This window comes from Calcarisporiella thermophila, assembly GCF_041956535.1.
Source record: "Calcarisporiella thermophila strain CBS 279.70 unplaced genomic scaffold VTP21scaffold_25, whole genome shotgun sequence".
NCBI lineage: Eukaryota > Fungi > Calcarisporiellomycota > Calcarisporiellomycetes > Calcarisporiellales > Calcarisporiellaceae > Calcarisporiella > Calcarisporiella thermophila.
This window is the reverse complement of record NW_027192215.1, coordinates 167,494-186,917: the sequence shown is the minus strand read 5'-3', so window position 1 is coordinate 186,917 and position 19,424 is coordinate 167,494. Positions and strand designations below refer to the sequence as shown.

The 19,424-nt window shown below is 40.9% G+C and overlaps 5 protein-coding genes across 5 annotated transcripts; 1 reads left to right on the top strand and 4 right to left on the bottom strand.

Annotated features, from left to right (window-relative positions):
- Positions 1 to 852: 852 nt before the first annotated feature.
- On the top strand, positions 853 to 1,819 carry VTP21DRAFT_6071 (uncharacterized protein; the record flags this gene model as incomplete). The annotated part of the gene is made up of 3 exons (XM_069396662.1): positions 853 to 913; positions 965 to 1,598; positions 1,669 to 1,819. The coding sequence occupies 3 exons, from the start codon at positions 853 to 855 to the stop codon at positions 1,817 to 1,819; spliced, it is 846 nt and encodes a 281-aa protein (XP_069247340.1).
- Positions 1,820 to 1,913: 94 nt separating this feature from the next.
- On the bottom strand, positions 1,914 to 3,265 carry VTP21DRAFT_6070 (uncharacterized protein; the record flags this gene model as incomplete). The annotated part of the gene is made up of 5 exons (XM_069396661.1): positions 1,914 to 2,400; positions 2,458 to 2,560; positions 2,624 to 2,767; positions 2,824 to 3,080; positions 3,141 to 3,265. The coding sequence occupies 5 exons, from the start codon at positions 3,263 to 3,265 to the stop codon at positions 1,914 to 1,916; spliced, it is 1,116 nt and encodes a 371-aa protein (XP_069247339.1).
- An 885-nt stretch (positions 3,266 to 4,150) lies between these two features.
- VTP21DRAFT_6069 (uncharacterized protein) lies at positions 4,151 to 13,455 on the bottom strand (the record flags this gene model as incomplete). The annotated part of the gene is made up of 9 exons (XM_069396659.1): positions 4,151 to 4,267; positions 4,328 to 4,388; positions 4,447 to 4,825; positions 4,888 to 5,002; positions 5,069 to 7,318; positions 7,383 to 8,357; positions 8,428 to 10,489; positions 10,555 to 11,736; positions 11,801 to 13,455. The coding sequence occupies 9 exons, from the start codon at positions 13,453 to 13,455 to the stop codon at positions 4,151 to 4,153; spliced, it is 8,796 nt and encodes a 2,931-aa protein (XP_069247338.1).
- A 974-nt stretch (positions 13,456 to 14,429) lies between these two features.
- Positions 14,430 to 16,306, bottom strand: VTP21DRAFT_6068 (uncharacterized protein; the record flags this gene model as incomplete). Its single annotated transcript, XM_069396658.1, has 4 exons — positions 14,430 to 15,231; positions 15,301 to 15,462; positions 15,563 to 16,068; positions 16,142 to 16,306. The coding sequence occupies 4 exons, from the start codon at positions 16,304 to 16,306 to the stop codon at positions 14,430 to 14,432; spliced, it is 1,635 nt and encodes a 544-aa protein (XP_069247337.1).
- Positions 16,307 to 17,128: 822 nt separating this feature from the next.
- VTP21DRAFT_6067 (uncharacterized protein) lies at positions 17,129 to 19,423 on the bottom strand (the record flags this gene model as incomplete). Its single annotated transcript, XM_069396657.1, has 5 exons — positions 17,129 to 18,112; positions 18,172 to 18,565; positions 18,627 to 19,018; positions 19,090 to 19,354; positions 19,419 to 19,423. The coding sequence occupies 5 exons, from the start codon at positions 19,421 to 19,423 to the stop codon at positions 17,129 to 17,131; spliced, it is 2,040 nt and encodes a 679-aa protein (XP_069247336.1).
- Between the last annotated feature and the right edge of the window lies 1 nt (position 19,424).

The window sequence follows — 19,424 nt, the reverse complement described above, 5'->3', positions numbered from 1 at the left end:
AAGTGCATTCACACAGAATAAAGAACTAAATGCCTTATCTCGGTAAATATTTGCTCAGAAATTCGCCAGCACTTGCGCTGAAGAGATTAGAGCACATGCTATCCACGATGCGTTGTGTATTGATACGGAGCCTCTATTAAATGCATTCTTAGGGACGTCCAGCAGAAAAGAACCATCAATTCGAGCTAATTTTAATTAGCAGCTAGAAATCAAAAATCCAAGGTAAATGTGACGTCTTGGTTGAATGAATCTTTGGGGTAGTGGATCGATTTCGAAAATTCTATGTAAGATGCACGTACCAAGACGACCTTAACCGGCTAATAGTATTTTTGTAAATTATTTAATACGTCTTGAGAAATGGCCGCTGAAAAATGTATTTGGTATTGGAACACATAAAAATCACAATTAAAATTTGTCCATAGATCAGTATTTTACACTATCCAGCCTTTTTTGATTCGACAAACCTCGCTTAAATATTCACCTCCTTGATGCTCTACTTTCCATATTAATCATTAGTATTGCAGATGAACTATCTTTGAAGAACTCATGTCAATGAATAGTGACGATTCGTTATATTAATAATTCCTATTGAATAGACCTAATATTTTGCACTAGTTGCTACAACCCTGTATCAGTTGCTCTAATACAATTCTTTATCTATTGTACTAATTTTCTCATTAAGATTCCATAGTTTGGGATTCCATATTTCTGCTCTCACGATACCCCACACGCAAATCTTAAGTGCCATTAGGTTAAAAAATCACATTGATAATTTCTTCTAGTATTTTATTCCTTTCTCCATTCTAATTCATCATTATACGTTACTATATACCCCTATTTTTCTTTTGTAACATGATTGATATTGGAAATGATAATTCTATTGGCTTCTGGTCTCCTAGCACTAGTACCGTTGGTAAGTTAGTTTTTGAACAGTTAATATAGTTATTCTCACCAACCTTTTTAGACTGGTGTGAGAAAAACTACCAAGTCTCCAACTATATAGCCGAATATTTTAATACTTTATCATCTTTGTTTATCTCAATTATCGGATTAATTGGACTCTTTCTCCACTACGAACATGAGAGGCGAGTCCGGCTGCTCTTTTGTACGCTATTTATTGTGGGTCTAGGTTCTACCGCATTTCATGGGACACTTCTTTTTCCTGGTCAGATGATGGATGAATCATCCATGATATTCATGATCCTCACAATGTTCTATTGCGCAGTGGAGATGGAAAACACCAAATGTACACGGTTTGGACCGTGGTTTCCCTTATTACTTGTGGGATATGGCTCAGTTATTACAACGGCAATGTTTGTATCAGGCAATCACAAAGAAAGCCAGTGGCAACTTTTGGAATTTGTTATTTTCCAGGCGTCTTTCATATCACTTGCTTTTATTTGCTATCTGTATATCCTATATTATTCCTGGCGCAACTGGACCAAGCAAAGAGCATGGCTGTTATCACCGGTTGCTCAATTAGCTTTTGCTATTGCATATGCTTTTTGGTTATTCGATGTTCATCTGTGCCATCGATTACGACAAGGCTTTAATCTTTTTAGCTTGAATATCCCATACCCCCAGCTGCATGCCTGGTGGTAAGATTAAAAAAGTGTTTTTTTTTAAATTAAGTCAGTAATATTTAGAGCTTTTGCTTATTGACGCTAGGCATGTGCTGTCATCTTTTGCTATGTATCTCTTTTGCACAATTTTCACTTTCACTCGTTCTAGCGTTTTAAGAAGTGAACCAACCATTGCATATTTTGGCTTTCTTCCTTATGTTCGCAATCTTAACGCAACTCAAAAGAAGATTGAGTGAACTGTATCCAGTTGAATTAGCGGTTTTGTAAAATTTGCTTATTTATCTTTTCGCTGAACCATTTTCAAATTACTGCCTTCGAATCTTGATTTTATTAAAAAACTATAATCTGTTTTTTGCCACCAAAACTGACACCAGCCTTGTTGACTGCTTCAATAAAACTGTCGGCATCTCCATTCCATTTGTTTTGTTCATTTTCTACTTCCGCAAGTTCTCCCGATTTAATCATTGTGATAATATCTTCAAGCATTGCCTGTCGTTTTTGTGGATTGGCTTCCCCCCATCGTGTGACCCAGAAGCCATGAAGATGGATATCTTTGAAAATAAATAGTGATGCAGGTATAGTGATGGGCTGGCGACCCATTGCGCCATAGGTAACAAGATGTCCACCAACTCCCAATAAACGTGACATTTCAGTAGTATTCTTCCCCCCAACGCAGTTTAGACCCAGCTTGATTGATTTTCCTTGCGTCCATTCCCTTAGCTTCTCTTTCGTCTCTCTTTTTCCTAGTTCTTCATCGAGCAGGACATATGTAGCACCGAGAGAACGAAGTCGAAACTTCAAATTTTCAATATCCGGACTATGAGATTTCTTATTAGTCATGCATGAGAAGACAGTTATTAACCATTATACATACCGGTTTCGGACGATATTGATGGTTTTTATACCCCAATTCCTTGCTATTTGAATGACCGCCTGGCCAACTCCGCTATTAGCACCATTTTGTATAATAAAATCTCCTATTAGAATTATACAATGTTTAAAAAGTCAATCGGTACTGAATCAATAAATTATTATGTTGCCTTTTTGAAGAGAAGCGAAGTCTTTGAGCATGCGATATGCAGTACATGGGTTTACTGTTAAGGTAGCCGCATGAATCAAACCTATATCTTTTGGTATGACTGCGACATCCTGTGGTTTTGCTAACGCGTGAGTCCTCCAGGTTCCTGAATAATTAAGTAAATATATATATTTATGGCAAAAAAATATTATATGCACTCACCAAAGGCCACACGCGCCATGACCACCAAATCACCAACTTTAATATCATTAACACCATTTCCTGTTGCTACGACCTCTGCTACTCCCTCATTTCCTGCAATAGCAACAGCTTGATCTGGTGCAAATTCTTTTGTAAATGGTGGCTTCACAGGATATACACCCTCTATTTGATTGATATCAGCTGGATTAACAGGAGTAGCTAAGAAACGTAAGATAATATTATCATCTTTGGGCATCGGTAGCTGATATTCTAGCAATCTTTAAAATTGGTCGAATTAAAATAAACCTGGGAGGTAATCGTAGATTAGATTAACTAACTTCAAAACATCTTTCGGTTGGCCATATTGAGAGTACACCATGGCTCTTGCAGTGGTATATTTTCGAAAAATCCATTTATGCCTCAGTAAAGGGGAATGATAGCACCGCAATCTAGCAAATTGCATGATTTTAAAACGAGTTGTTAAAAAGAAATTTGGAGAACTCAATTGTCCATATTAGGATTATTGGCATCGATTGAATATTACGTAGCTTTGGCTATTTGTTCGCTAAATAATTATTGACATAAATTCTACAATAATTAGATCTCTGTAAAACTTGAAATAAGTTTTTAATATTAAAATACTATATAACATGGATACAAAATTATTTTTATAACATTGGATTTCCATGAGAGTGAAAAGAATTTGGAAATATAACAATAGAAAATTTATATAAAAAATTCTTTAAAAATTGACAAATAAAAAATTTAAAAAAGCAAAAGTTTCAAAAATTTTATTTAATTCATGAATTTTTTGTAAATTTCTTTTTATTTATTGATTTTTTTCTTATATTTTATTGAAATTTGTAATTTGATTAAATGACAAAAAAACCAGGAATTACTTTGCATTCTAATAAATTGTATATGATAATGTGGCGAGGTTGCTATAGCATATTGTTTGGACAATTAATGCATACAAAATTTTTAACTCTTTTTAGAGCCGATTATAATAACCAAATACATGGTCGAGCAAGGTCAATAATATGAAAATATTCCATACCAAACCTCAATCACTTTCTCTAGTAACCATTCCTTTAAAAACCCGTGATGTACAAGTTTTATTAAAAATATGAAAATAAATTAATAGTTTAACATTGCCTTAGGACATCTCAATGGGTGTGTATACTTTCTATCAATGTTTTATTGTAAATTATGTAATGTGGCATTCAGAAAATAATATAACACTGGGGTATCGGTAAATATCAATGAAAAATATATATCAATAAAGGTAAATTAGATAAATTCTATAGTTTGAATAAATGCAAATAGCTAAAAACAATCAAGAAAAAGATCAATATCCAGGACTGTAGTTTTTACCCAAAAGCATTTTCCCCTTCTCCATATCGTTGCCTGGTTTTTGTGATCGTAGGCTTGAAGGAGAATATCTTTGGGATTGCAATTTTTTATCCTATTGATTTACCACAGTGTGAATCAACTAATAAATGAACAAATTGAATATTATATTTACCTTTTGTACGAGCTCATCATCTGAAGCAACATCAAGTTCTCGCTTCTTAAATTTCATAAATCTATCAAATGTCACAATTGTAAATCTTGAAATTATGCGCCATCAACAGAAAACCATACTTGAATCCTGACAACAGTTTATGGCCAGCTTGTTCTGACTGTGTGGGCCTTAATGCTGGGGAGGGAGACACACTAACGTTGCCTTCACTAACCGTCGGTTTGGTGACCATAAATTGATTTGATTCGGGGTTTATATCCGTATTTTCTAGGCACTCCTCCCTTTCACAACCTTCGTACTGTCCTTGCTCTATTACCATCTCGCGGCTATCACCAAGATCAAGTGGGAGGGACGGTGTAGAGTCAGTTGGGTCAATATTCACATCTTCAAGCAAGAGCAGGCTGCTTGGATTAGAGGGACGACGAATGTATTTGTGTCGACGAGGGAGAATCTTTTCTTTCATTAGTGCCGCCGCATGTGCTATGACTGTTCCCATGATATCTACAATGCAATAATATTAGCATACAGTCCTATTTCCAAATGTGAAACAGTGTATAAAATACCCTTTTTTAATTGAACCATAAACTCGAGCCAAGTCCAAGTTTTGTTCTGGTACTCGAAAGTTGGCATTCGGAATACAAAATCTTTAAAATCCTCAATATTTTTTGTTTTCGCGCCCTAAACAAGTGGGAAGATGTTTTAGTTTCCAGACAAGTAAAGTGTTTAAACTGTATAAGAACTTACCTGGTAGCTAAGGCAATGAGTTGCTTCAGGTACTTTTATATAAATGAATGTCCGGTTTTGTGATGCACGCGTTTTCATTAAATGTAGCTCATCCAACCATTCTTCTGGTTCTGTTGAAATTGTCCAAATTCCGCGTCGCTTAGATGATATGCTTATGGCGTCTGAAGTTCCAACAGTAATGGCATCCATATCTTCGTTTTGGGTGTCATTTAAACCACCTCTACGCTTACGTGATGCAGCTTCAATCGTACCCGGATTTATCGAGGTATATGGACTGTTGGCACCAGTACTCTTGGCATTATGGATAGCATCCGGAGAACCTGTTCGAGCCTTTTCAGGAAAAATATACATCACCAGTTGCTTGGCGACGTCATATGACATCTGTACGCGCAGGGGAAATATATTCACTTCAAGGTGCTCTATCACTTGTATCCCCCCGACGGGAGCCATCTCACGCAGATACACACGAAGCATCTTGTTTCTGAAAAAGTCAGGCGGGCGTCGTTCGTCGAAATAAGGAGCAAGCAATTCCTCAAAAGTAGGTGCAGGAAGACGGTTAATGAGGTTAAACTGGTTTATCTCAACCAAATAAACCATCGAATGGTCCTCATTTGTTATCCACAGTAAGTTGGGTTCTGATAATGTCCACTCACATAATGGATTATGCGCATCTAACATCATACACCAAACGAGCTCTTCTGCGGAAACTAACACCTTCATTGCTGTCTTTACCTCACCCACTGTTTCTCTTCGGCTACTTTGTGCCTGTGTGATCGCGGTCATCATCATGTAAAGTTCCTCCTGGGCATTAATCAGGCTATGCTTTACTGCTACATATTCTTTGGAGAGACGTTTTGTCGTATTCTCAATATTTTCCATTACTTGTAGGCGAAGTTCGTGCAGTTGCCTTACGCGATCCTGCAGCATTGCAAGTGTTTCAGGTGCACCCGCCAAGTCATCGGGATCCGCTGCGAGAAGAATTTCTTTAACTCGTTCCATACGCTCCTTCTTACGTGGTTCTAAATACATTAGCAGGTCGGTAACTACATCATAATATGCACAATACTGAGCCGAGTCTGCTGTAAATACGATCCGTGGACAGGTTACTCGTAGTAAATCTACCCGATCGTCGAAACGCGATTCCGGGTCGTCATCTCTGAGGGGTGCCCATGAACTACGACGGTTATCTGCGGCAGGACGACTTTTCTTAATCCACAGCGAGTTAAATTTATCATATTGCAATGACATGGAGGTACGTGGTACCACTCTTTCAAACCATCTCGGCTGACTTTCATGATCAATTAAGGTCTCTAGCGGAATCCAGACTGGCCAGCTTTCACGACCACGTGAACCGTAGCAATCACCGCACGCAAATCCCTCCGGCACCAGATCTTTGAAATCTGCTTTTTTCGCAACGAAAAATTGCGCATTATCCATTCGACAATTTATTCGACGTTTCACAATTCGATTCCGGTTATCATCAGTGATAGCTACACTCTCATCAATAATGTTGCGCCACTTGACCTGAAGCCGTTCTGCAGCAGGGATCACACTCACACCGGGATTTTTATCGCTCTGGAGATTGATTTGTAGGTTAATGAACTCTACTAAGGAATCATTTTCCATTGAGTAGCCGGGCGGAAGCTTCTCATCTGCTTCCACTTCTCCTTTCAAATCAATTGATGAAACGTCGCTCTGGTCCCCTTCTTTTGCCTCAATCTCCACCACCGTTTCATTTTGTGCAACAAAGTTGCTTTCTTGATCTGCAATAAGCTGGCGTATCAGCTCTTGGGCCATGTCAGCTCCTTCAGAATCGGGTGAATCTGCACGCAACGAATCAGATGCAGAATGAGGCTGTCTAAGGTTATCTTCGTGTCCCTGCCCAACAGCAGCAGTTAAATCCCGAAGGAATCGTACAGCAGTCATCGACATATAATATTTCAGCCCTTTATGTTGTTCACGTAAATCCATGCATTTGTAGATTACGTTGCGAATTGCATTGTTCCAACAAATCTCTGCATTGTGAACAACATAGCGTAGGCTAAAGTGGCCACTACTATCTAGATTTGGCGACATATTGTTTGTAGATGAAGGTACTGAGTATTTGGGGTCGAGTTCAAGAGAGGAAAATGAAGAAGAAGACATGAGTCGATGCATCGGGTCGTGCCCCTGAAGCATTCGAATGTGTCTTCTAAGCGCATTCCGTTTTCTGTGCAATTCCCCCATATCGAAAATTGGCTGCTTGCCACTCTTGAATATTATATATTTATGAGTTATAAAGAATATGTGCAAAAGTAAATAAAACTGAACATACCTCGAAATTTGAGATATTCTTAATTTCCGTCTCCACTGCGTGTAGCCGCTTCAGAAATAGCCGTAGTTGCACAATTCTAGCTTCTTCCCCGGTTCCAAGAATACAGCTATGCATGGGTGGTATTCCCTCCTGCTCTTCCGCGGTTTGAGCATCCATTTGCTTGAAAAACACGAGCAGCGGCGAATAACCAAAGGGAATAACTTTTATGTCAGGATGTATATCTGGGGGATAAGGCATGATGCTCAATTCAGTAAAGTCATCTAAATCCATCCATTGGAACATATCATCACGATCATTGGCGGGCTCTTCGGGAGAAATACGCGTTTGTTGTTGGGAATCATAAGCAGAAGTGATTCGAGCACCAGGCGAGAAGGTGAATGTAGAAGAAAGTGAAGAGTTCGATGAGCCTGTGGATGAGTTCGATGCCATATTTACATTTTGTTGCTTTCGAATATATTTTGCATGAATTGCGCGCAAATCCAGCTCTCGTAGCACAATCTCTACCGCCGGCAAGGTCCATTGCGGTCTTTCAAGAGGTCCCAAATGGTCGACTATAATCACAGATTTCTTTCTTCGTTGATGCAAGTCAAAACTGAATGAGCTTACTGCTGCCTTAAGGCCCAGCGAATCTGCACCTCCTTCGCCTATCCCCTCAATAAACGTGTCTTCTTTGTAAATATAACCAATCGACAGTGGAGACATGCACACCTTGAATGCTAGCGTGCCTAGGTTCTTCGTGAATTTTTTTCCCGGTTTCTCGAGTGATGGGAATAGCTTTCCCTGTTTGATCGGAATTGAAGGTGTTTCGGCTCCAAATAGACGACACCATTTCCAAAAGTGGTCCGCCACACGTGGAGTAAGATGTGCTGCGTTATGAGGCGTGCCTGCAATTCCGACAAATTTGCCGAGCGGGCTTATGACACTTAGAGAGCCATGCATAGAGTCAGACCGAAACCCAGCGAACGAGTCGTATTCCTAAAGGTGTTGGAAAATTAATAATGTACAATGTGTTGATAGTGCAAACTAAAAAAGAAATCTTAATTACCATTCCCTCGGGTGCAATCGCATGTTGAGGAACCCGATATTTTACCTCATAATGTGGTATAAAATTGAAAAAACGACACATGCGTTGGTTATTGCAGTTAAGACACCTGCTAGGACAAGTACGTTCAAAATGTAGCCCTAAGCCCCATCGAACTCCTCCCGACAGTTTTGTAAGTACTTTTTGAAAAGGTAGATCGTCCACAAGCCAATTTCCTGCGTTTTTTGATATTTTAGAACCAAACCCTGAGGATATTGATGATGAAGATGATGCCGAAACGGGGGGTACTTGGTCGGCAAAAGCAAGGGCTTCTAAATTGGGAATAACTAAAATTGATTCTTCGCTGTCAACTTGGAGAAATTCTTGTTCCTCATTAGGTATCCCCAGCCGCAATTGAACACGTTTCTTCCAAACCATTGCTAAGCCTGCCCCATCCTCGTGAGTAGCATAGGGATCACGCATTCCTTTAACCGATAAAACTACACCACCTTCCCCATGAAAATCGATAGTAGTCCGAGTATGGTGCATTAGCCTAATCTTATCCCAGAAGCCAGTTTTTTCTGAGGGATCGACAGTGGGATGAGTAAAAGTGTCAATCACACGCACGAGTTCTTGTATTGCAGGCTGTACGGACATTGACCAGCAGAGGCGTGTCACATATGGAGTGTATATATCCACATGTACTGTCGAGAAAAACTTGATTGGGGTTGCAACACGCTCAACTCGCATCAAATACTCATCCGCTAAATCCCCCTCGAGACTCCAAATCGTCACATCGACATATCTCACACTCTCCTCATCGGTCATTTCCTCTCCAATAATAAAGTCGCCATCAAATACATAAGCGATTGGAGAAGTATCTTCTCTATTCATCGGTGGTATATGTAGTAACGGCATAGGATAGTCTCTGATTAACACAGAAGCTTCTTCCATCGTCCATTTAAGTCGAAGTGGGATAAAAGTTTGTAATTCAATATCTAGTGGCATTCCCTTTCCAACTTCGTGTAGGAAAGCTTTTGCTTTCTCTATTGGAAAACTGGGCGGAGAGAACGTCAACTTTGGCCGGTAGAAAGTCACCTTTAATAAAGGTGGATAGTTTCCGGGTTCTGCCAAAGCAATTGGTAACTGTTGTGCTTCCAAAATTTCGTCTTCAAAATCGGACATATGCGTTGCGCCAAGGCGAATTGGATTGGCTTGTTGGAGTAACTGGCGTTGCCAATGTTGATGTTGCCATTGCTTTTCACGTGCAGTTTGTATTCGTTTTAACCACTCTTGTGAATTATATTGCAGCAGCTTATCCCACGCTTCCTGGATGTTCACTTTCCAATTGGCTTCTTCCTGGACTTCTTGCCCATCTGCTGGAAATTCATTTTGGTCAGCCTCTCCTCCTCCACCTACAGTTTGATTTGCGTTTGCGTTCATTGCGTCCACTTTTGCTTGAAATGCAGCTTCACGCCATAACCTTTCTCGTTGTACACCGCATCCTGTTCTCCAGATAAGATTTAATTTCGCTTCAAATGGATCATCCTCAATAATCAGCGTTATGACATCTGCCTCCAAACGGAATCGCTTCATAATAGCGGGCGATTTGGGAATAGGTTCAACCGGCTCTGGCATACCAGGCTTCATAAAGCGAACGTATAATTTCTTCACTGCCTTGAAAGTGGCAATTCCGTTATCAAGAATATTGGCGAGGACATAGTTAAAAGGAACTCTGAGCCGTAATAGAGGGACCTTGATCACCGTTAAACTGTCTTCAGGACTTGATTCTCCTCCAATATGCACACTGTCAATACCAATGAGCTCTTCCCACAGGTTGCTACAGTAAGGTGAAACGACGAAGATCCTTATACATGACACTGTGGCGTGATCATCCTGGTTAATGGCGGTTTCAGGATTAGAACGTATGTCAATAAAATCAATGCGAGAGAAGAGCTTGAGTTGGCCAGGCAAGAGCGCGGAGATATTGACTTGATCGATTACAATTGATAACTGAGGTTTATTTGGGAGAGTAGAATCGCCAGCAGGCTTTTGAGCTTGGGAATCCGAGTTAGAAGCGCTTTCTCTGTAATTAAGTTAAAGATTCAAAATTCTGTTTAATTCAAAATGGGATAAAAGTCAACGGTTTACCTAGGTATTATTTTTCCTGCACTTTGCATTATCTTCATTACTCCTGCACATGCCAATAAACAGCAGTAGTAATTCGCCAAAGAAAACGAAACATTGAATTGCTTCACTCGGACTTGAATCTTCTCTTTTGATATCAACTCAGCCTTTTCTTTAGCTATTGCGGCAGCCACCTCCATCTGCGGTATATTAAGTAAGTCATCACGGCGATCCACTAGAATACCTGTGTAGGGAGAAACCATAACACCAGTTATCCGTAACTTTTTTGACTTAGCAAAAACCACTGTTTGTCCGGCATTCGCATCCAAGCCCTTATTTCCGAAACTCAAGCTTTGACCGCTCAGTGTGTTGTTACTAACTGAAGCTCCCCTGCAATCAATTGTCATGGATTCCAAGTGTACCCTTAAGCCACCTTTTCGATCATATGCCGGCATTGGACTGCCAGGAAGTGTAGGCTTGGTGGCATCTGTACCAATGAAGGTTACTTCAAATGAAGCAAGGGAGATGTGCCATGTAGCATTATCGAGTAATAACGACTTAGCTCTCGAGCTCACGCGGCTATCCTCAACTTTAATTTTTGCAAAAGATGGAGTCGGTGATGTGAGAGTGTGCGCAAAAAGGGCTGCTTGAGTAGAGAATAAAATTTCGAGAGTATTTTCAAGGTCAGCTCCACAACCAGCCCATCCATTTAGAGTCAGTTTTGCAATGGTTACTGAAACATCATTCTGCATTGAATAAATATCGATTCCGCCAATCCCACTCCCATCTCGATCAGTGCTTGCAGGACAATAGCCCTTAAGGTTTCCCTCAAAGACAGGCAATAGAATAATACTCTCGTCACCTCCGAGAGAACTTCCGCTCTTCAAAGTTTCCAATGAAATGCCAATTATCTTTAGGGACGCAATCAGATCAAAATAGCCGCTCCATGCGCTATTGGACCTGGTTGATAGGGAAGATAGGAAACCAGTGGATGTCTTCCGAGAATTTGTGGCAAGAGAGATCCTCCGCTGCATTGTCAAGATATTGTCTGATACATCCGAATCTTCGGTATCTACTGCATAGGCGCAACTCGCTTCAAAAAGTATTTCTTCTAGGCAAAATAGCAGGCTCTTATGACCATCAGGTTGTAATATTTTGAGAGCAGGAGAAAGCACCGTTATGTTAATATCGGCTTTTGGCAGAAAACTGTATAATACACGCAAGATTAAATAAAATATATCAAGCATATTGTGGTGAAAATAATATATACCTGAATAAAGACGCCTCCGAAATGCTGGTTTGTGCATTTTTCGTATCGCGCTCCGTATTACCGAAATTTCCCACCTCTTCTATTATTTTGCTTACTTTGGCTATATCAAGAACCACACGTGGTGATTCAAGATTAAGCTTCATAATTAAAGAGAAGGCATTAGGGTCTCCTTCATCTACTGTCTCGAACTGATTTGAGGCTGGAAGTGCTGTTGCTTTTAACACCATATCCATCTTCTCTAATGTGAACCAGTTCGGCTGAATCGATCGCAACTTATTATATGCCATTATAGGTGCCTCAACTGCGTCTAAATGCATCAGTGAAATAGAAGCGACGAATTGATATGGCATCACGTTTAAAGCTTGACCCCGGAAGTGATGATGACGACGTTGCGAGTGCTGCGCTTCGATTAAGATGTTGGTGGTTAGCTTGTTTACGAATAAAGCGAGTGAAAATGGGAGATGTGGTGTACACTCGTAGAGGAACACGATCTTTGATATATTGATGTTAACCGAATTAAAATGACATTTGGGAGCGGCAGTTGAAGGCGGAGAAGCCCGTTTTCCACCGATACGAAAAGTGCGGCGGCCACGACGCGATTCTGTTGATTTTGTCGGTGGCTCATGGCTTCCGGTAGAGGTAGGTTTCAGTGCGTTTTGTATGCGTAGTAAGGCATCCACTCCAAAGATCATATCGTCCACCGTGAAGTTAACCTCAAATGTCTTTAGTTTTGTACAAGCAGGGTTTAGATGGCAAGATATCACCAGATTTATCACACCAGGGATTTCCATCGCGGGTGGGACGTACGTAGTTGTTGAAGCGGATAACGCTGTCATCGCACTCGAACGTAAGAGTGAGGCTAACGGAGTATTTTGTAAGATAAGCTGTGCAGAAGTGATATCTCGCACTCGGATACATGAGTAGTTTATGAATATTTTGAGAAATTTATCAGCAAAAAGATGTCGGCTATTCTTGGGAGAGTGTTGAACATGTTCTACTTCTTCTGAATCTGATGAAGCAGAAGTCAGACCTGCAGGATTTGTTGCACATGTTGTTGAATATCGCCCCTCTTGCATTATCACTTGTGCAAAAAGCTTAAGCCCCGTGGAGATATTATCGACCTCAAGAACTCCTAAATCCCCTACAGAAACACGGAATCGTTCTATTCGTAGATCGACATAGTTTGCGAGTCCACTTAAAAAGAATTGCATTGGTACCGCGCTGAGCCACTCCATTAAAATTCGCACAATAGAGAGCGTATACCACCATGGAATTCGTTGCACGATAGATTTCCGTTGCTTACTTGACTTTGTCGCCTTCACCACATCAAATGTGGATAATGTTAATTTTAGATCGCGTACATACAGGGTAATCCATGCGCTGCTCCGAGGCCCCTCGCTACTATTTGCCTCAGGTGTAGCGAGAGTGCGCTTCATAAGTAGACGCATTTTTGCAAATTCAAGGCGAATGAAACGCGAAGTAGCTTCTTCATTAGGAAACCATTCATACTGTAGGTCTGTGATAGAGAAGAAGCCGAAGCGCCGTACGCGAATACGAAAATGCTTTTCGAGTAAACGGAAAATCGACCGGATGCAGAAATAGGAGAAGAAGAGTAGTAGAAGAGAGATTAGGACATGCTGGGTAGATACTGACATGATGTCATTGCCCTGAAGTCCTCTTCAGTAAAATAACAATTATTTCGTGGCCAGAAAATGGATGTAGAGCAAGAGAACCGTAAAAATTATGGATACGACATATGAATAACAATCAGAAGACTTTGGGGTTAAATTTTCTTTTTGCACTCATTTCCGCATTTTTTCAGCACTAATTTGTATTGTGACTATTTCCCCAAATTTACCACTTCAAACATTTTGGTCCCTCGGTGGCCAAAGTCAACCTCTAAAAAATTTGTCGAAGTAATTGCACATATCTTAACTGCCATTCGTTATGCATCAACAGAAGAATATCCAGAGCAATAACGATGAGCTCTCTATTCGGCTCTCTAATTTAGAGCACGAGCTTCTCTCTCTTTTCGATCAATCTTTTTCCTGCAATACAGATATATCTTCCTCTAATGACTGCATCTCTGACTCTTCATCCATAACTATTAAAGATCCAGCTACAGAATCACCGATGCTGATCCGTAGAACATCTCTAATCGCACGCATTTTAAAGGCACCATTTAATAGTTCTCTGCAACAACTAAAGCGAATGTCTTCTATGCGCTCTCTACCTCCCAAGCAACAGAACATTCATACTGAGAAAGAGGCTATAAAAAAAAAGTGGACCGCATGGAGTTTGTCACGGGAATCATTGTTCCAAGCTGGATCTTTGCACAACCCTGCAAATAGTTCTCTTACTGGGAGATAATCATGCTCCTTCGAGTATAAATTTCATACATATATCTCATCATTTGCTACCAATGTAACTATAGTTTTATATTTATGTGGCATATACCCAATATAGGTGCATTGTTATATAGTATATTTTACATCATCGCTTTATTGGTCTTAAAACTACATATCTTTGACACCTAAAATACACATTATTCTATTTACTATTATTAAATGTATGCTAATGCAATAGTTCCTCGGAAAGCGCTGAAACAAAAGCGACAATAAAAAAAATGCTATGCCATGTATAACGCATCCAAAAATGTAGCTGATCCCTCCCGAAGAAAGCTCTTATCCGGCAGTGAAGCTGTTGTTCCATAGAGCACTGCTTCAAAATTCTGGCACCTTATTTCAGGGTGTTGTCGTACCCAGTGCATTGCATTTCTTATATCAATCAAAAAATTTTCAGCGGCTTCTTCAGTTGTAAGCAATGTACAGGCAATATGCGCAGCTGGTGGATTCTGCATCAAAGTTAGATAATATCCATGTTCCTTGGAGAGCCTGGAAGCAATCGCGAAGACGAGTAATGGATCGTCCTTAACACTAAAGGCAATCACAGTAGTTTTTGGATCACCTAACACAAATAGCCCTTCGGTGTTGTTTATACCCTCTTTGATAATACGTGCACTCTTGACCATCTTTCTTGTTGCGTCGATATAGCCTTGCTCTCCCGTTCGCATTAAGGCAGCCCAACATCCTGCTATTAATGCCCCAGGCCGTGATCCAGCCATAGTCGGGCTAGCATAGACTCCTCCAATCCAATCGGGCTCGCAAAAATATTGATATTGACGGATGGCTCTGCTGGAATAGAGAATTACTGAAGAGCCCTTAGGTGCAAAACCATACTTATGCGTATCACATGATATTGAAGTCACGCCTGGAACGCGAAAATCTGTAGGTTCGGTAGGGAAGCCCGCACGATCTAAGAAGGGCACAACAAAACCTCCTAAGCAACAATCAACATGCATCCCTATGCCGTATTTCTTGGCCAGAGCGGCAAGCTGCGGGATATCATCTATGATACCATGCGGAAAATTTCTATGTACAATAAACAAAAAGGCGAGTCAATGTTTATCTCGATTTCACTGATATATAGTTTCGATGTACGGAGCTGAGCCAACAATCATCACCGTATTGCCATTGATGAGGCGCTTTACGGCCTTAACATCCACCTTGTAATTTTTGGAGTCAAGGGGTGCAATGACGGGTTTAACACAAAAATACGCGCAGGCTTTGTTGAAGGCAGCATGTGCGGTCTCCGGAATAATTCTATAATAGTTCAAAAATTAATATCAATTTTGAAAGAGAGTATCCAGAGAGGTTGAATTGGGAAAGAATATAGAAAACAAAGCAATTTCGAATTACATACATTTCCGGTTCAACAATACCTCGTTCTTCCCGCGCCTTATCTCTATATGCTTTCACTGCCATTAGAATACTTTCTGTACCTCCTGATGTTGTCGTTCCACAGCCATCTTCCTTTGGTGCGTTGAATATATGCAGACACATGCTGACTATTTCCGCCTCCATTTTATTTACTCCAGGAAAAAGCTCGGCATGAAGTGGATTTGAAAATGCAAACATTCGATAGGCCTGGGTGCAGAGATCAGCAAGTTCCTCGCCTCCGTGGTAGACCGCACCAGAGACTTTTCCCTGCCTCAATGATTCAGACACGTCCCTTCCAAGCTTAGAATATTCAGTGAGACGGTATAATACTTGAGTATCAGAGAGGCCAATTGGCGGGAGAGAGAGCTGGCGTGTTGTTCCATGATTTTTAGGAGCAACCGATTTTACAATTTCTTCAAGGGGGACAGCAAGTTTCTGAGAGATGTAGCGACGGACTGGAGGAATGCGGCAAAAGAGGCCAAATGCTCTCTAAAATTAATATTGGAGGTAAATATGTCACAAACACAAGCATCTTGCGAATTAGAGCCATTTAAAAGCTTGCCTTGACTATGCTTTTCCATATATCAAGCGTGAATCCCACCAGACCTCGCCTCCAGATCCTTATTAGTATCCAACGAGTCAATCGCGAGATGATTACATAGAACACGATATTTTTAAGATTATCAATACTAATATTCACAAAATAATATCTTTTCAGTGCCTTCATTGTGAAATCTTGTAGTTGATACTAATAAATGCTATAATGGTTTCGTTCCCCTTACTAATAATACTCTTGACCTAAAAATTCGATATTCCCGAGAGGCCAGCCATATTTCACTCTAGGCATATTAATTTGATTGGCTAAAGTTCTAGGATGGCTAATAGCCTGTAAAGAGCGTGTTAAAGGTTAATTATTCGGCGTATTTCTTCATAAGATCGGAGTTAGCTTAGAAAAATTAATATGCCCTGAGTATTTAACGAGGACAAAATAATACATCTTTCTCAGCGAGTACGGAATCAGTATACTCAGGGTTTGAACTTCCTTTGAAGTCCCATTAGAACCCCATCATTGTTTTCTATTAATTTTGAATGAGAAATTCTGAGAACTCGATATGTTTAGAATGAACCATCACCACCATAACATTTTTTAAAGGATAAAAAAGGCAATACAGAAAATTAACAGGAAAAATAGAAATAAAAATAGAAATAAAAATAAAAATAGAATAAAAATAAAATAAAATAACGAAGAAAGTGAATTATCAAACAAAAATTAAACATAAAAGAAAAACAGTAAAAAAACTTCCACACACACGAACACTCGCACAATTAAGCTAAGCTTTTGTTTCCGTAAAGCAACGTATATATAACTAATATAAAAATTATATCAGCCTTTCACAATATTCCTCTGGTCGAGGTCTAGGCGGAATGCCCACTGAAAAATCCGTTAATAAAAAAAAAAATGAAAAAAAAGAATTTTGTTGATGCGTTCTGGATTTGATATTAATGTCACTGCACCCTTCTCTTTATCATTCATCCTGTAAAAATAATATTAATCATCATACGGTATAGAAAATAACCTCTGGATATTAAATAATACCTTCTTGGTCCCAAGTCCGTCCAAAAATCCTCCGCCACCACCTCCGAATAGATCTACTACGTCAAGCCCATCGCCTCCACTCCCTCCACCGCCAAACATATCAGAAAAGTCACCCTCCATCATCAGCCTATCCAAATCATCGATACTTGATAGTTGCAATTTTGCACTCGCATCGTCCATATCAGCGCCTCCACCTGCTCCTGTTGAACTCCCACCGGCATTGTCGCCCCCGCCTGTATTGGCTGAACTATTTGCGCCTCCACCTGATATATTTGAGTCATCTCCTCCCGTAGGAGCATTTGAAGAACTCGAATCTTCTGCAGCAGAAGACATAGGCACATGCTTCGATAGCTGATTCATTGACTCAATCCCGCTTTCCCCTTCTCCACTTGCATTACTCTGACTAGCTTGACCTCCAGTATTTCCCATTCCTTGGCCTCCCACTTGCTGCTGAGGTTGGGATTGCTGCGGCTGCTGTTGCTGTTGTTGCTGTTGCTGCTGCTGCTGCTGCTGTTGCTGTGGCTGCTGCTGAGGCTGCTGCTGAGGTTGCTGAGATTGCTGCTGTACTTGTGAAGGCTGAGGTGATGGCCGTCCGTTTACCATGTTGGCTGCCCGCTGTTGTGCAGCAAGGGCTTGTTGACGTAGTATTTGCTGTTGCAGTTGCATCTTCTGTTGATGTTGAAGCATCATCAAATAATCTGCCATTGAATTTTGGCCTGGGGCGCCCCCTGTTTGTGCACCTGGCATCATCATTCCAAGCCCCTGAGGTATTCCTGGAGGGCGCTGTGGCGGTTGTTGTTTGGGGGGTTGTTGGGAGGTAGCATGTTGAGCAGCGGCGTGCTGGGCTGCGGCATGTTGCTGTGCGGCAGCCGCTTGAGCTTGTTGTTGGCGCTGCATAAGCATACGCTGCATTTGTTGCTGCTGCCACATCATTTGCTATATTGAACAACACAATAAGAATGGCTTTAAAGAGAAAAAAAAATCAAAAAGTTAACCTGCTGTGGCGTCATCGGCATGTTTGGCATTCCTCGTGCAGCCATATACTGCTGTTGTTGTTGAAACATTGCCGCTTGTACACCCATCATATTGCCTCCGTTTTGCTGCTGCATTTGCATCCCGGGCTGTGCTGCGGAAGTGACCATTACATTATTGTTCCCTAGTCCACCTGACGATGAAACAGTACGTTGGCGCTTTGGCTCAGGTGGCGTTGAACCTGGTTCAAAAGTGCGTGGTGAACTATTAGCATCTAAACCAGTGGGCTGGTTGGGCATTGTTTGATTTGTAGGTAAAGGACTGTGCGTATTTGCTCCTCCAGCGCCAGTAGGCTGCGGAGATGAAGCGGTATCCATAGGATTTTGTTGAGATTGTGAGAGGATTGGAGTAACCGCACTATGCCAAAAAATATTGATAAAATTATGTAAATGGGTGGATTTTATGACGATTAAAATACCTTGCTCTTCGTTGCATATGGAACTTTTGTAGTTGATGCATAAATCGCTTCTGCTCTTCTAGGTTTAGGGATCTAGGATCTCGACCTGCCAGCCCTGCAGCTTTGAGGCATGCCTGCAACATTTGTGGATCTACAACACCAGTCTGAAGACCTGCGCCGGGGGTAGGTGGCCTATCTGATGGTGGTAAAGGAGGTGCTGGGGGACGTGGGGCATGAGGAGAAAGAGAAGCTGCATTAGCTCCAAAATTAGAGAGTACAGGTGTGCTGGGATCGGGAGGCATTTGCGGCTTGGAACCAGTAGAATGAGGCCGTTGTGTTGGAGTTGGTGGACGAGTGTCGATCCGAAGTGGTTGGGGAAAGGAGCTACTGTTCTGGCGCATTAGAGACGCCAACTAAAAATTTAGAAAGAGCCCAGTTAGATTTTTATCCATGCAAAGTGAGTGGATCTAGAAAAATATTTTACATCAGGTGGTGCACCTCCACTTCCTCGTGAGCTTCTTGCCATATTGAATACATCCCAAAACACGGTCCACCACTCCGACAGGAAGCCATCAGGTGCATCAATCGGTACACGTGAATCGCCAGCGATGTTCGCCTCCTTTCGTAATGCCGTTGCTGCGGCTGTGAATTTTCGTTTAACAAGATAATCATGAATGTAAAGGGTGAGTAGATCGCGCGATCGAGGATCGTCCAGCGATGACTGCGATTGATCTGATGCTGTGCTTTGCCTAATACAAGACATAACAAATAAGCTAAATTAGGCGGATAGGAGAGATGAAATAAGCAACTTACTTCATT